General features: G+C 38.3%; 1 protein-coding gene across 1 annotated transcript; it reads left to right on the plus strand.

The window, feature by feature from the left end:
• The first annotated feature begins 1,666 nt into the window (after positions 1 to 1,666).
• Positions 1,667 to 11,169, plus strand: psat1 (phosphoserine aminotransferase 1). Its single transcript, XM_042488141.1, has 9 exons — positions 1,667 to 1,862; positions 3,414 to 3,474; positions 4,475 to 4,544; positions 4,831 to 5,036; positions 6,149 to 6,321; positions 6,579 to 6,748; positions 7,683 to 7,811; positions 9,501 to 9,638; positions 9,832 to 11,169. The coding sequence occupies exons 1-9, from the start codon at positions 1,806 to 1,808 to the stop codon at positions 9,932 to 9,934; spliced, it is 1,107 nt and encodes a 368-aa protein (XP_042344075.1). The 5' UTR covers positions 1,667 to 1,805; the 3' UTR covers positions 9,935 to 11,169.
• Positions 11,170 to 12,395: the final 1,226 nt, after the last annotated feature.

Raw genomic sequence — 12,395 nt, forward strand, 5'->3', positions numbered from 1 at the left:
ATATATATATATATATATATATATATATACAGTAAGTAAATATTTTTTCCACCTAATTTTAGTGATCATCAGGCCTCTTCTGTAGTGGACTTAAAATCATATTATGCATGCTCTTATCATGATGGCTCAACAGCAGATGGAGGCATAATATATATATATATATATATATATATGTGTGTGTGTGTGTGTGTGTGTTAAACCATTTTTTGCAGCAGAGTTTCATTCCTCCTAAATGCAGTGGCAGAGGGGTTGCAGTCTCCCATGATGCCACACTGTTAACTGTGATATTAATGGTTACATGTAAAGCTGTCCTGCTCTGGACTTGTTTGTTTGACTCCATCATGCCTGTCGCGCGCTCAGAGTTTTGTGGCGTGACTTTAGAGCCAATCAGTCCACAGCTGAGTCGATATCCACCAATGACAGCTGCTTACCAAACATACATGTGACACCAGCCAATAAAAACGCTGGCTGAGAATTTGGGTCCCTGTGCTGCCTTCAGATAGTACCGAAAAAAGTTGTATTTCCACAAACTGCCCGTGAATGAATAAACCACAGACCCCAATAATGGCCTGGGTTATCAACTGGGTTTAAGGACTGGGTTTGTGTTATTATTATTTGTATTAATTATGCACTGGAAATTATTTCCCACAGCAGATGTATACATATTACAGACATATCAGACATTCAGATTTTCAGAGACAAAAACATGGATTGGCATTTGACAGACTGAATTTCAAACTTCAAATCCAGAGGAGGTTCCTCGTTTGTGACTGTTGGAAACAATCTCTTGTTGAAACATGCCCACCTGCACAGTCTATACCTGCTTTAACACAATAGTCAGGTGCCAATATAAAGAATCAAACAGGATTTTCCAGCTGTAATTATGTCTCATGTCCATACAGGCCATTAACCGTATATAAGACGAAATGCACAGCAACTTTTAGACTCCAGCTTTGTGAATTAGACAAATTAAGTGTGAATCTGCCAAAATTACATTGATTTTCCAATGCAGCTCAACAAGGGAACACTGTAGCCTCATGTAAATTTCAGATAAAATTAAGAATAAATATTTGAACAGAACAAGGGCTATGGATTTTGTCCCTCATAACATACATTTAAAGTATGTTGGAAAAAGATCTTTTATCAATATTGACATTAGGAATGATTACAGCTTAAAACATTTTTAGTGCATCTATGGGCACCTAACTATTGTTGAAGACAGAATTTAAGCCCTTGGACAGTTATTCTGACCTGTGTTATGTGTATTTATGGTGGCCTCTTATGTGACCTTTGTAATGGTCTCTGTTGTAACCATTGTTGTGTAAAGGCACGGTGTGCTGTAGTAAACTGTATCTACTGGCATCTGTTGTTTGTGTGTTTAACATAAATAAATAAATAAATAAAAATGGGGCAAAACATTTGTTACTGCTGTTTGTTTTCATATTTCCATTCCTGTGAAAAAATAGCCTATTTATCTCAGAATAAGCAAAAAAAAAAAATGCTAACTTATCAAACCAATAACCATGAAATTATTTTTTATAAGCCTCATTATTTACTGTATCTTTATCTTTATTGTCCACATATGGTAATTTGTGTTTAGCTTGACTTTGGCTTTTCCTCGAGTTTACGAGTTTCCGGGGCGCACCTGAACGCAGCATTGTACACCCTGCTTGATAATTGGCATCCACGCCGCCGCCGAGCGCAGCCGGAGGAAAGCAGCAGCAGGAGTGCAGTCGCGTCTGAAAATTAGCAGCATCGCTCAACCAAACGCAGGAAACATCCACCAGGAAATCTTTTCTTACATCATGGAGCAGAAACAAACCATCAACTTTGGCGCCGGTCCTGCAAAACTCCCCCAATCCGTAAGTTTGGATCCTCAGACTGCTTGTGTAACATTTAATTATGCGAGAACAAGCTACAAAAACACGAGTCTTACTCAGTGCAACATTTAAAACGCCGCATCCACTCAGTCGCTGTTAATGTTAGGACCCTGTTTGAGCCTCGGAGTGAGATTTGTTCGCAGTAACGTGAGATTGTCGGTGTCAGAGCTGCTGTTGGTTTGGCGTTTGTATGTTTCCGCTCAACCGGGTTGAAAATCGTGTGTTGAGTTGCATCAGCCTCATTCATTGAAGTGGAAACCTGCTCCTTTGTGCCTCACTGGCAGCAGCAGATAAAACCTCTAGATGGCAGAAAAACACTTTACGTGTCTGACAAATAAATCAAAGCACGTACGAAACCATAGTCACATTTTATGGTAAATATTCACATTTTATGGTAAATTCAGCCACATTGAAGTTCGCTGAGTCATTTGTGTGTTTGGTTCTTTGCATGAAACATCATTTGAGGATAAAGATATTTTTTTAGTGCTGAGTCAGAGATTCTCTAACGTTAGATCCCAATAATCCAATTGAGGATTGAGTGTTTTTTTACTTTATTAAAGTACCAAAGAAGTTTACAGGAAGATCATTTTCCTCTAACATGACAGAAAGGCTTTAATCGCTACATAATAAAATGTAGACACTTAACCATGCACGTTTTTTTTAAGTTTACTAATTACATTTGCAAAGACACACTGTATTTGAGTTTTTTGTGTTTTCCAGTTTTTAGTGCTTGGTTGGAATTGACTAATTTTTGACTTTATCTTTCAAACTGTTATGTTACAGAAACATCATTTCGAAACGGATTTAAAGGGACATTTCACAGCTAAATCCAAAATGAATATGATTCCTCTTACCTGTAGTGCTACTTATCAGTTTAGATTTGTTATAGTACGTGAGTGTCGCAGATAAAGTCTCTTTTATATAACAGCACTGGATGGCACTCAGCTTGTGGAGCTCAAAGCACTAAAAAGAAAACAATTGGAAAAACTCAACAGCAGTGTCTCTTTCCAGAGGTCATGACCTGGTCACTGAAGATAATTCACAGACTTTGTTGAGAGCAGTTTCATGTAGGAACTATTTTCTTTCTACCTAACTACACCTGTAAACAAAATCAGTGTGCAGAAGGAAACGTGCATCTACTCATGGATAAGAGGTTTGTATTTATGACAGTACCACATGTTAACATGTCCTCTTTGGCTGAGCTGTAACGTTAGCTGGCTCAGTGGTGACAGGTGAGCTGGCAGTAGATGCACGTCTCCTTCTGCGCAGTGGCACCGTCAGCAGGTGTAGTTTGGTCGAAAAAAAAAAAAGTTCCTGTGTGAAATTGCTAAAAACAATATCTGTGGATTATCTTGAGTAAGTGGGCAATCTCTGTTGGCAATATCTCCAACACTCGGCAGCGTGCATCAAAACAGTCGAGATTGGTAAATAGCAATACAGGTAAGAGGGAAAAAAAGGTGTTTTTGATTTTGGGGTGAACTGTCTCTTAAGTCTTTGAAGAAATGCTTTATGAATGATGCTTTTATTTTGCAGGTGCTGCTTCAAGCTCAGAAGGAGCTCCTCAACTTCAGTGGCCTCGGTATTAGTGTCCTCGGTGAGTAAAACTACAGATGAGTGGCATTTAAGTTTTTATGTGACAAAACTTCTGTATTCCAGTCATGATCAGTAGGTATATTATGAAAGACTCATTTAAGCATTTGAAAACTAAGCAAATTGGCTTACTTTCTGTCAAGAGACAAGGGAAGGAGAGATGAGCAACTAATCTGGAGACGGCCCAAAAATTTGCCAAGAATTAAGTAAAAAGTTCAAAGGAAAATTTATCTGAAACTAAGCCAAACAACATCTGCAAGAAATTAGTTAAAAGTTACAGAAACAAAAACGAAAATGATCTATAAGTGTAGTTTTCTCTGCATTTTTCCTTGTTTTTGGATAATATCAAATGATCACAACCAGCTACTTTTTCATTTTTTTGTCATCTTTTGCTAATTTCTCGCCAGGTTTTTTGCTGGACATGTCTTGCCAAGTTGCTCATTACGTTTTCCCCATGTTTTCAAAAGAAATTCTGAATGCAGCGATCCAGGTGTTCAGGGTTCAGAACAAGTTCACAAATTTTCAGGTCTGTTCTTCAGTCGGGGTTTTCTTGCTGTAATCGTTTCTCCTGTTCACACCGGACATTAAGTGATGATGTGCTTTCAGTTGAAAAGAATGGGGACAAAATCCACACATTTATTCCAAAGTTTATCTGCAGATATTCAGCGGTCTGAATAGAACAAATAAAGTCTGTTACAAGGTTTTTTTTATATAAAAGACCCTCTTTGTTTCCCTGTTTAACTGCAGAGGAGAAAGGTTGTGCTAATAGACCGTGACCTTGGAAGATATCTACTTGACATATTTCTTACACACCAAGAAAAATGATGTGATGTACTCAAAGCCGTATACAATATTATCTGCCCTCACAGCTGGTCGCTGCTTCCTCACTCGCTGGAAACATGTTCATAGATGTGAAACCAGAGTTGAAAGTAATCATTAGTTAAGATCACATGTGCTAAAAGGTGAGTAAATGCTAATGATGTTTTTGATTCTGTCCGAACCAGAGATGAGTCACCGATCAGGAGATTTCAACAAAATCATCAACAAAACGGAGAATCTCCTGCGAGAGTTGTTGTAAGTGCCGATTTTGTTGTTTCACATGACTTCTAGTGTTTTATCCTTCTTCTCCGCTCCTCTTTCCTTCCTCCATACTGTACCGCAGCACCACCGTAACACTGCTAAACTAGTGTGTTAATTCAGATTCTCTCACAATATGCAGCACCAGTGAATCAGATACTGATATGCTGCGTTTGTTTTAGATATTTTGTAAACGGCGTCTCTGTCTGTAAGACAGTAGATCAGTATGACGTGTGTTTGCTCTGAATACAGCGTTTTAACACGAGACCTTTTGTCTTGACAGAAACATCCCGGACAACTACAAGGTGATGTTCCTGCAGGGCGGCGGCTCTGGACAGTTCAGCGGTGTCCCCCTCAACCTGATTGGTCTTAAAGAGGACATGTGCGCCGATTACCTGGTGACCGGCACGTGGTCGGCAAAAGCAGCGAAAGAAGCAGAGAAATACGGCAAAGTCAACATTGTCCACCCGAAGCTGGATAGTTACACGAGTAAGTCTGTGTGCATGTTGTGTCAATGCAGAGACAGACTAATAATTGGCTATTTTACAAAAAAAAATAAATAAATATTTGCTTAAATCAACATTTTTTTAATAGCAGGCATGTTTTGGTGACAAAGTTTAGTCCTAGAATGAAGTTTATGTAACAAATAGTTTAAAGGATAACAAGATAAATTTCTTTTTTTTTTTAATTAAATATAATGACTTCATTAAAAACTAGTTTCAGCTCTGATGATGTGGCCATTGTCACTCGCGCTGCATTAATGACAGTCCCTGTGCACACCCTGGCTGCGTGCCCAGGCTGTTAGGTAATAAACAATAGAGCAGACGACCTGTGAAAGACTCTGGAATGCCAGCAGCCTTTTCCACATGGTCGGGTTCGAGGCTTTCAGCAGGGTTCTTGTTTGTTCTAATTTTGGATGCAGTTTCACAGTTAAAAAAAAAAAAAAAATGCAAAATTACTTTCAGATTTGTCATACAAAGTCAAAATATGTCGAGCCTTCTGTGCTCCAACTAGCTTGTTTGCAGCTGTCTGCAGACGCTCAGCGCAGAAAGAATGTCTGAGCCTCACACATGTTTGCACTGGCAGAATGTAGCCCTGTGTGTGTGTGTGTGTGTGTGTGTGTGTGTGTGTGTGTGTGTCTGCACACTCATGCAGGACAGTTACCACGTGTGTGTGTGTGGTTTTTGATTGGAGATGAGTTGTTTCTAAACGTTTCTTATTTGTCAGTTTTTATTTAGTGACTTGTCATCTTTTATTTGGACAAATATGATTCACTATTTCAAATGGCTTCTACAATATAAGAAAATAGTCAAAACTGAGCACAATTTAAAAAAAACAAAATTGTATTATTGTGTGCTTTTAGACTGGTCGTCTAGTCTAACTGTAAACTTTAAACATCAGGACAATTAGTCAGGAATTTTCCTAGGTTTTGAAAAATGACAGAGCAAATTTTCTTTTTTCCTGTACAGACTTTTTTTTCTTTTTTTTTTTTTTAACAAGTCAGTGATTTGCTTTAGACAACTGTATTTAAAAACTAACCAGAGAAACTGGTTTAACTCTGTTGATCTTCTTTAACAATATTCTGTTGTTGCTCCTGCCAGAAATCCCGGACCCCAGCAGCTGGACCCTGAACCCCTCAGCCTCATACGTGTACTACTGCTGCAACGAGACGGTCCACGGCGTGGAGTACAACTTCACACCTGAGACTAACGGGGTTGTTCTCGTCAGCGATATGTCCTCCAACTTCCTGTCTCGACCTGTGGACGTGTCGAAGGTGAACACAAGAATAATACTGAATAAAATATTCAGTTCTTTTGCTTCTGAGCCAAAGTTTTGCCTCAAATTTCCATGTTGACTGGATCGATAGTCAGGAAAACATTTATTATTCCTAAACTATAAGAGAAATTCTGTTGGCAGCACTCATATTCGACTTAGGTAAAAACATTTCCTCGTGTTGATCTTCCAAAGGCGAATTTAAGTTTCTGCCTCACAGGTTAATAAAGAAAGATGTGTCCTCTTTGCATTTTGTAGTTTGGGCTGATTTTCGCCGGCGCTCAGAAGAACGTCGGCTGTGCTGGGGTAACTGTGGTCATCGTGCGAGAGGACTTGATAGGCCACGCCCTCAAAGAGTGTCCCATTGTCCTGGACTACAAGGTGCAGACTGAAAACAACTCCCTCTACAACACACCGCCGTGTTTCAGGTACACACTCGCCTCTGTTTTTATCACTTTAAGCATGTTTCTTACAGATTATCAGCGTATACCTGCCTGCTGGTTAAATGCATCTGTATAATCTACATGTTTGTTTTTTTTTGTTTTTTTTTTTATTAACATGTTAATTTTTTAAAACTTTTTTCTGTGTCTCCTGAAATACCTGGTTGCATTTTTCACTAGACATTTTTTTAAAATATAGTTTAGCATTTTGGGAAATGTGCTTGTTAGCTTTCTTGCTGGGAGTTGGATGAAAAGGTCGATGTCACTCTCTTGTTTGTTAAATGTGAAGCTACAGCCATCAGTTGGATAACTTAGCTTACGTAAAGACTGGAAACGGGGAAAAAGCTTGCCTGGCTCCGTTTAAAGGTAAAGAAAAAAAAAAAAATTACCAGCACCTCTAAAGCTCATTAACCAGCACATCATATGTCTTTTGTGTGGTTTTCTGGGGGTTCATGCACTGGACTGGGACCCGCTTACTTCCTGGAGTACTTCCTTAGCTGTTTCCAGGCTTTAATGTGTGCTAAGCTAAAATAACCATCTGCTGGCTGTAGCCTTAAATGTCACATATAAACATCGATTTTCTCATCTAAGTCTTGGTAAGAAAGCAAGTAAGTGTATTTACCAAAATATTATATTCTCCTAATGAATGAATCTTTATTATTATTTTATTTTATTTTATTTTATTCTCTTTTATTCTATGTTAAGTGCCTTCCTTTGTATATATATTTGCATTATTTTGCCTTTTTAACAAATATTTTCAGTTGCTGCTTTTATATGCTGCTGTAACAAAACAATTTCCCTCACGGGGTTAATTAAGTATTTCTGTTCTATTTTATCTAAAAATCAGAATTATCATCCTAGTTATATATAAAAAAAATCATATTTTTTAATTTAACATTTGTTTAAATCTTATTTGCTTTAGTATCTACATCATGGGTCTGGTTCTGGAGTGGATTAAGAACAACGGAGGCAGTGCTGCTATGGAGGTGCTCAACAAGCAGAAGTCCTCCATGATTTATGACATCATCAACACCTCTAATGGTTTCTATGAGTAAGTAAAACAAAACTTCCACAGCAGAGGTAGAAATGGTAGAATTCAACGAAAGTCCAAACTTTCTGGGAATGCTGAACCATCAGTGCCAGTCCAGGTCCACAATCTGTTTTAAGGTTTCAAACTTTCAGTAAAAACTCCCGCACACTGTCAAACTTGCAAGAATAACAGGTGGTCAGGCAGGTTTGCCACAATCAGGTAATTATTTTTGCAGGTTAGGCAAGTTTTTAAGTTTCTCTGCAAGCTGTGCTCACTCTCTCAGGCACCTGTTTGGAAATAGATGTGCAAACTATTTATTTGTTCTGAAATTTTACATTTTAAGTCACTTGTATTAGCATGAAATACTGTGTAGCATCCCCGGCTGAATCATGGTCTAACTCTTCAACTGACGGAGATGTGGTGGTGTACAATACAGCTGCTCCAAGAGCAACAAAAAACACATTTCCATCATTTGGTATCCCAACAGAATTAACATCTGCAGCCTCATTATCTTATAAAGAGACAATAAACCACAAACTTTAAGGTCTTTTATCCCAAACCTCAGACTGATGATGAATTGCTTTTAATACTCTTTATCTTTACCTAAATGTCTGTGATGGAGGGCTAAAGGGCAGCATTGCAGCCCTGCCGATTCACACACGCACCTTCAAATTTAATAAAGCTATGAAACGATGCTGTCACTTGATCTGAAAAAAAAAGCTGATAAAGAGTCGGCTCTTGACGTCAAACATAAAATGCTTTTCCATTATTTTGGCAAACAGACTTTTACTGTGCTGACCTCGAACAAATTGACAAAAATGAGAGCTTTCTTTAATTTCTGTAAATATGTTTTCCTTTCTTAGTCACCATATTTTGGGTGATTAAGATACTTAATCACCCAAAAACAAACTTGATGTGTGACTTATTGAGGTGTGTGTTATAAATGCTTTCAGTCCAGCTGAAGATGCTGCTATACTTTACCTCCCAAGACAAATTTCCTGTTTGTTTTTTGTTCAGGTCCATCTGGTTCTTGTTTTTTAATTCACACCACACTCAAACAAATGAATTTGCTCCAGCGTTGTCTCTCAAACACACCTGTGCCTTAGGTAAACCCACAAACGCACCTGCTGTGTTTTTAAATGGGGCGTTTTCTATTTAAATACTTCTGCAACTATTGTTAAAAATGCACTTATTTTCATTGGAAGTTTTGCTGTTTGCTGGCCCTGTTTTTTATATGTTAAGAAGTGGCTGCCACAGATGGCAACCAAAGGCCAAGAACAAGCAGTGAGGAGGGTACGCACTTCCAAAAAAAACTTTCACAGGTCCCGGATCCAAAAATCAAACTAAGGCAATAACTGTACACTGTATTAAATGGACTCTATGTAAAAATGCTACACAATAAAAATTGCTGGGGAGCTTTTAATACAGTGTAGACATCATCTGTCTGATTCTAACCGAAGGCCAAGAATTGGTTTTCACCGTTATTGTTGAGCCTTAAAGACCAAAGCAAAAAATTAAACCCTTAAGAAAAAAAACATGTCATGCATACACATGAAAAACAACAACTTAATTGTGCTATTTTTAGCTAGTGAACCAAACTAAGGACCAGACAGTCTACAATCAATGTAACATTTATTTTAAAAAAAGGTTTAATCTAATTAATTGCAACGTTGAATTTGGAGAAACTTAGGGGTGTGTCCACCTGTCCAGGTGTCCCGTAGACGTGACTTGTCGAAGCCGCATGAACGTACCGTTTCGTGTGGGGAAGAAAGAAGGCAACGAAGCTTTGGAAAAGGACTTTCTGGCCGGTGCATCCAAACGTGGAATGATATCGCTGAAAGGACACAGGTCAGTCAAACACATGCCTCCTGTTGTTGCATTAATAACTTCTTTATTGCTAACTTTCATGTGTTACTAGAGAGAATACCGATTATTTTTTCATAAGTAAGGAGGTTAGGTAAAGTTAGAAATGAGATGCATGATGGATTTGTGTTCTTTCTGTTTGTGGACGTCGGTCATCATGCTTTGTCTCCCCCTGCAGGTCAGTTGGAGGAATTCGGGCATCTCTGTATAACGCTGTGACGCTGGAGGACACTGCAGCCCTGGCCACCTATATGAAAGAGTTCCTGAAAGAGCACCAGTAAAACAAGCCAGTCTCAAAAGTCAGGTGACATCACACAGAAGCATTTCAAAACTACATTTTACAGCTGAAAATAAAAGTTTGCTTCTTCTAGATAAGATCCATGTTGGATCTGGAAGGTGCACCTTTAGACACATTTTGTAAAACCTGTTCAATGTTTCCTAATAAGCTTTAACCACTACTATTGCCAGTAATGTCTTAAATACATGTGTGTGTCTTAGAATTACTGTTTTAATGCATTTGTTGACTAACAGTGCTTTAATGTAAATACTGTAGGTAATTCTTGTTAGCTGTTTAAAATACATTTACATTCCAGTAAATATTAACTTGGCAATATTTAAGTTTTGCAGCACAATCTATTGTCTTGAGTGCATTTTACTATAAACAGCATTCTGTATTTTATAACCATTTTGAGCCAATATCAGATTCCTAAACATATTTTTATGTGCACTTTGAAGTGTTACATTACAAAAAGCTGCACGGAGATCCCAACATTTGCTAGAACATCCTAAATTTTGCAAAAGAAAAACAGTCATTGGGTGGTTTTTTTTACCTTTCGTGAAAAAGAGTTAATGCGCTAAATAGGATATGGAAACACCTTTGCTGAGTAAGTAGCAAACATTTAACATGACTGAAGCACTTTATCTACTGTCTGCTACTTTTTGGTTATTCCCAATTTGCCTTTGTGCCTGAACAGTATGAATTATGGTAAATTCTCGCTGACATGAAAGAACAACTGAAACTTGCCCACTTGAAACAAATTCTTTAAGACCTCGCTTCATTTTTCTCCCATCAGCTTGCAGCCTCTACTTCCTCTACTCTGTTTACTGTCAAAACACAGCCATGTCTAAATCGAATAGCCTATAATGCCAACTTTTTGACAAAAGTGCTTTGTGTAGCTCAGTTTATTCACTTTAAACCACGCTGATTATAGTTTGTATTCTTCCCTTTTTATTAGTATTTAGCTTTTCATTTTTATTCTAGTTACCAGAGTGGATTGGCTTTGTCTCCCTTTTGTTTTTGTTAATTAAACGTTTAGTTTTTCTTAGTTTTAGGAGCAAGATTTAGGAAGTTCAGAAAAGGTATTACAACAGAGCAACCATTTTTTGAAGGCAGTTGACTCAGAGTTATTTAGACATCCCAGTCTTGAGAAACGGATACACCAATGCCTCCTCATGCTGGCTGTGTTCACAAATTTGACTAAACTGGCAAAGAATAAAACTTACAACTCTTACTTTATATATGTGTTTTAGTTTTGTAAGAACATTATTGTTTTAGTTAGTTTTCCTTTTTTTCTCTTAACACTTTTTTTATTTTATTTCTGGTAACTACGGTTTTTCACACTTAGTTTTAGTTTTTAGTTTAGCTTTAGTGAACTATAATAACCTTGCTTGAAACCTGATGCGTCCAATTGGCATTTCTTTTCTGCACATGTTTAAAAGTGTTAAAAATTCACTGGACTGTTGAATGGAAACACCACTAATAAGCGACCATTTCTCACCTCTGAGACCAGAGGAGTAGTGTTACACAACCAAAGTGAGCAATGTGATGCCAGTCTGGTTCTGATTTAATGAGGAATTTTATTAAGAATTGTCACAATCCAGATATTCTTAGAAAAATGACCCACTGCTGTACAAACGTACCCTCACCAGTCAGATTGGCTGTGGTTGTTACTTTGGTTAATATAACTTTAAAGGATTAGTTCGCTAAACTTCTGAAAAGCATATTTCTGACTTACCTGTAGTGATATTTAGCCATGCAGACATTTTTAAGTTTTGTGTGATCAGATTTTTAGATGTCAGTGTCCAAGATTTCTGCCTCGACCCCAAAACAATGGAGGTCAATGGAATCGCATCAGTATGGCTGGTTTTGGGGGCAGTGACAAAAAGCGTTTTAGCCTGTCAGTAAGTTGCTCTTAAATAATGATAATATGCAGCACAGCTACTTTACAAGCACAGTTAGTCTTTTGCCTGCGAGGTTAAGCGGTCACCTCCTACGACTTCACTGACAGCAGAAACAGCTCGGTATGTAGGAGTGAACAGGTCCACATAACATCAGCAGGGCGGCAGGACGGCTTCATGGTGAGAGACACTGTCCTCCGTCTGGATGTCCAGAGGCCAGTTCCCCGCTGCCTTCACCCCGCTGAGGCTGTTCTTCAGCAAGACGCAGCAGCCGTATCCGCTCCAGGAGCGCTGAGCGCATCTCACCCTGACCTTTGACCTCCCTAGAGGAGTTGCAAAACAGGAAAATGGAGAATTTCACTCTTTTCATGGTGGTAGAAGATTGGAAGTTGATAATATATCCAACTCTTTGCTTCATAGAGGCAGATTGGCATTTTTGAATTGTCTGTTAATGGGCTTGTCCATTGTTGAAGTGCGAATTTTCGATTAAGAGGCTAAAGCTTGTACGGCCGGGTGCCCACGTGTCCATGAAATCCTTGAAAGCTTGTGACTAAGGCCTTAAAA

Source organism: Plectropomus leopardus, chromosome 6 (genome assembly GCF_008729295.1).
Source record: "Plectropomus leopardus isolate mb chromosome 6, YSFRI_Pleo_2.0, whole genome shotgun sequence".
Taxonomy (NCBI): Eukaryota; Metazoa; Chordata; class Actinopteri; order Perciformes; family Serranidae; genus Plectropomus; species Plectropomus leopardus.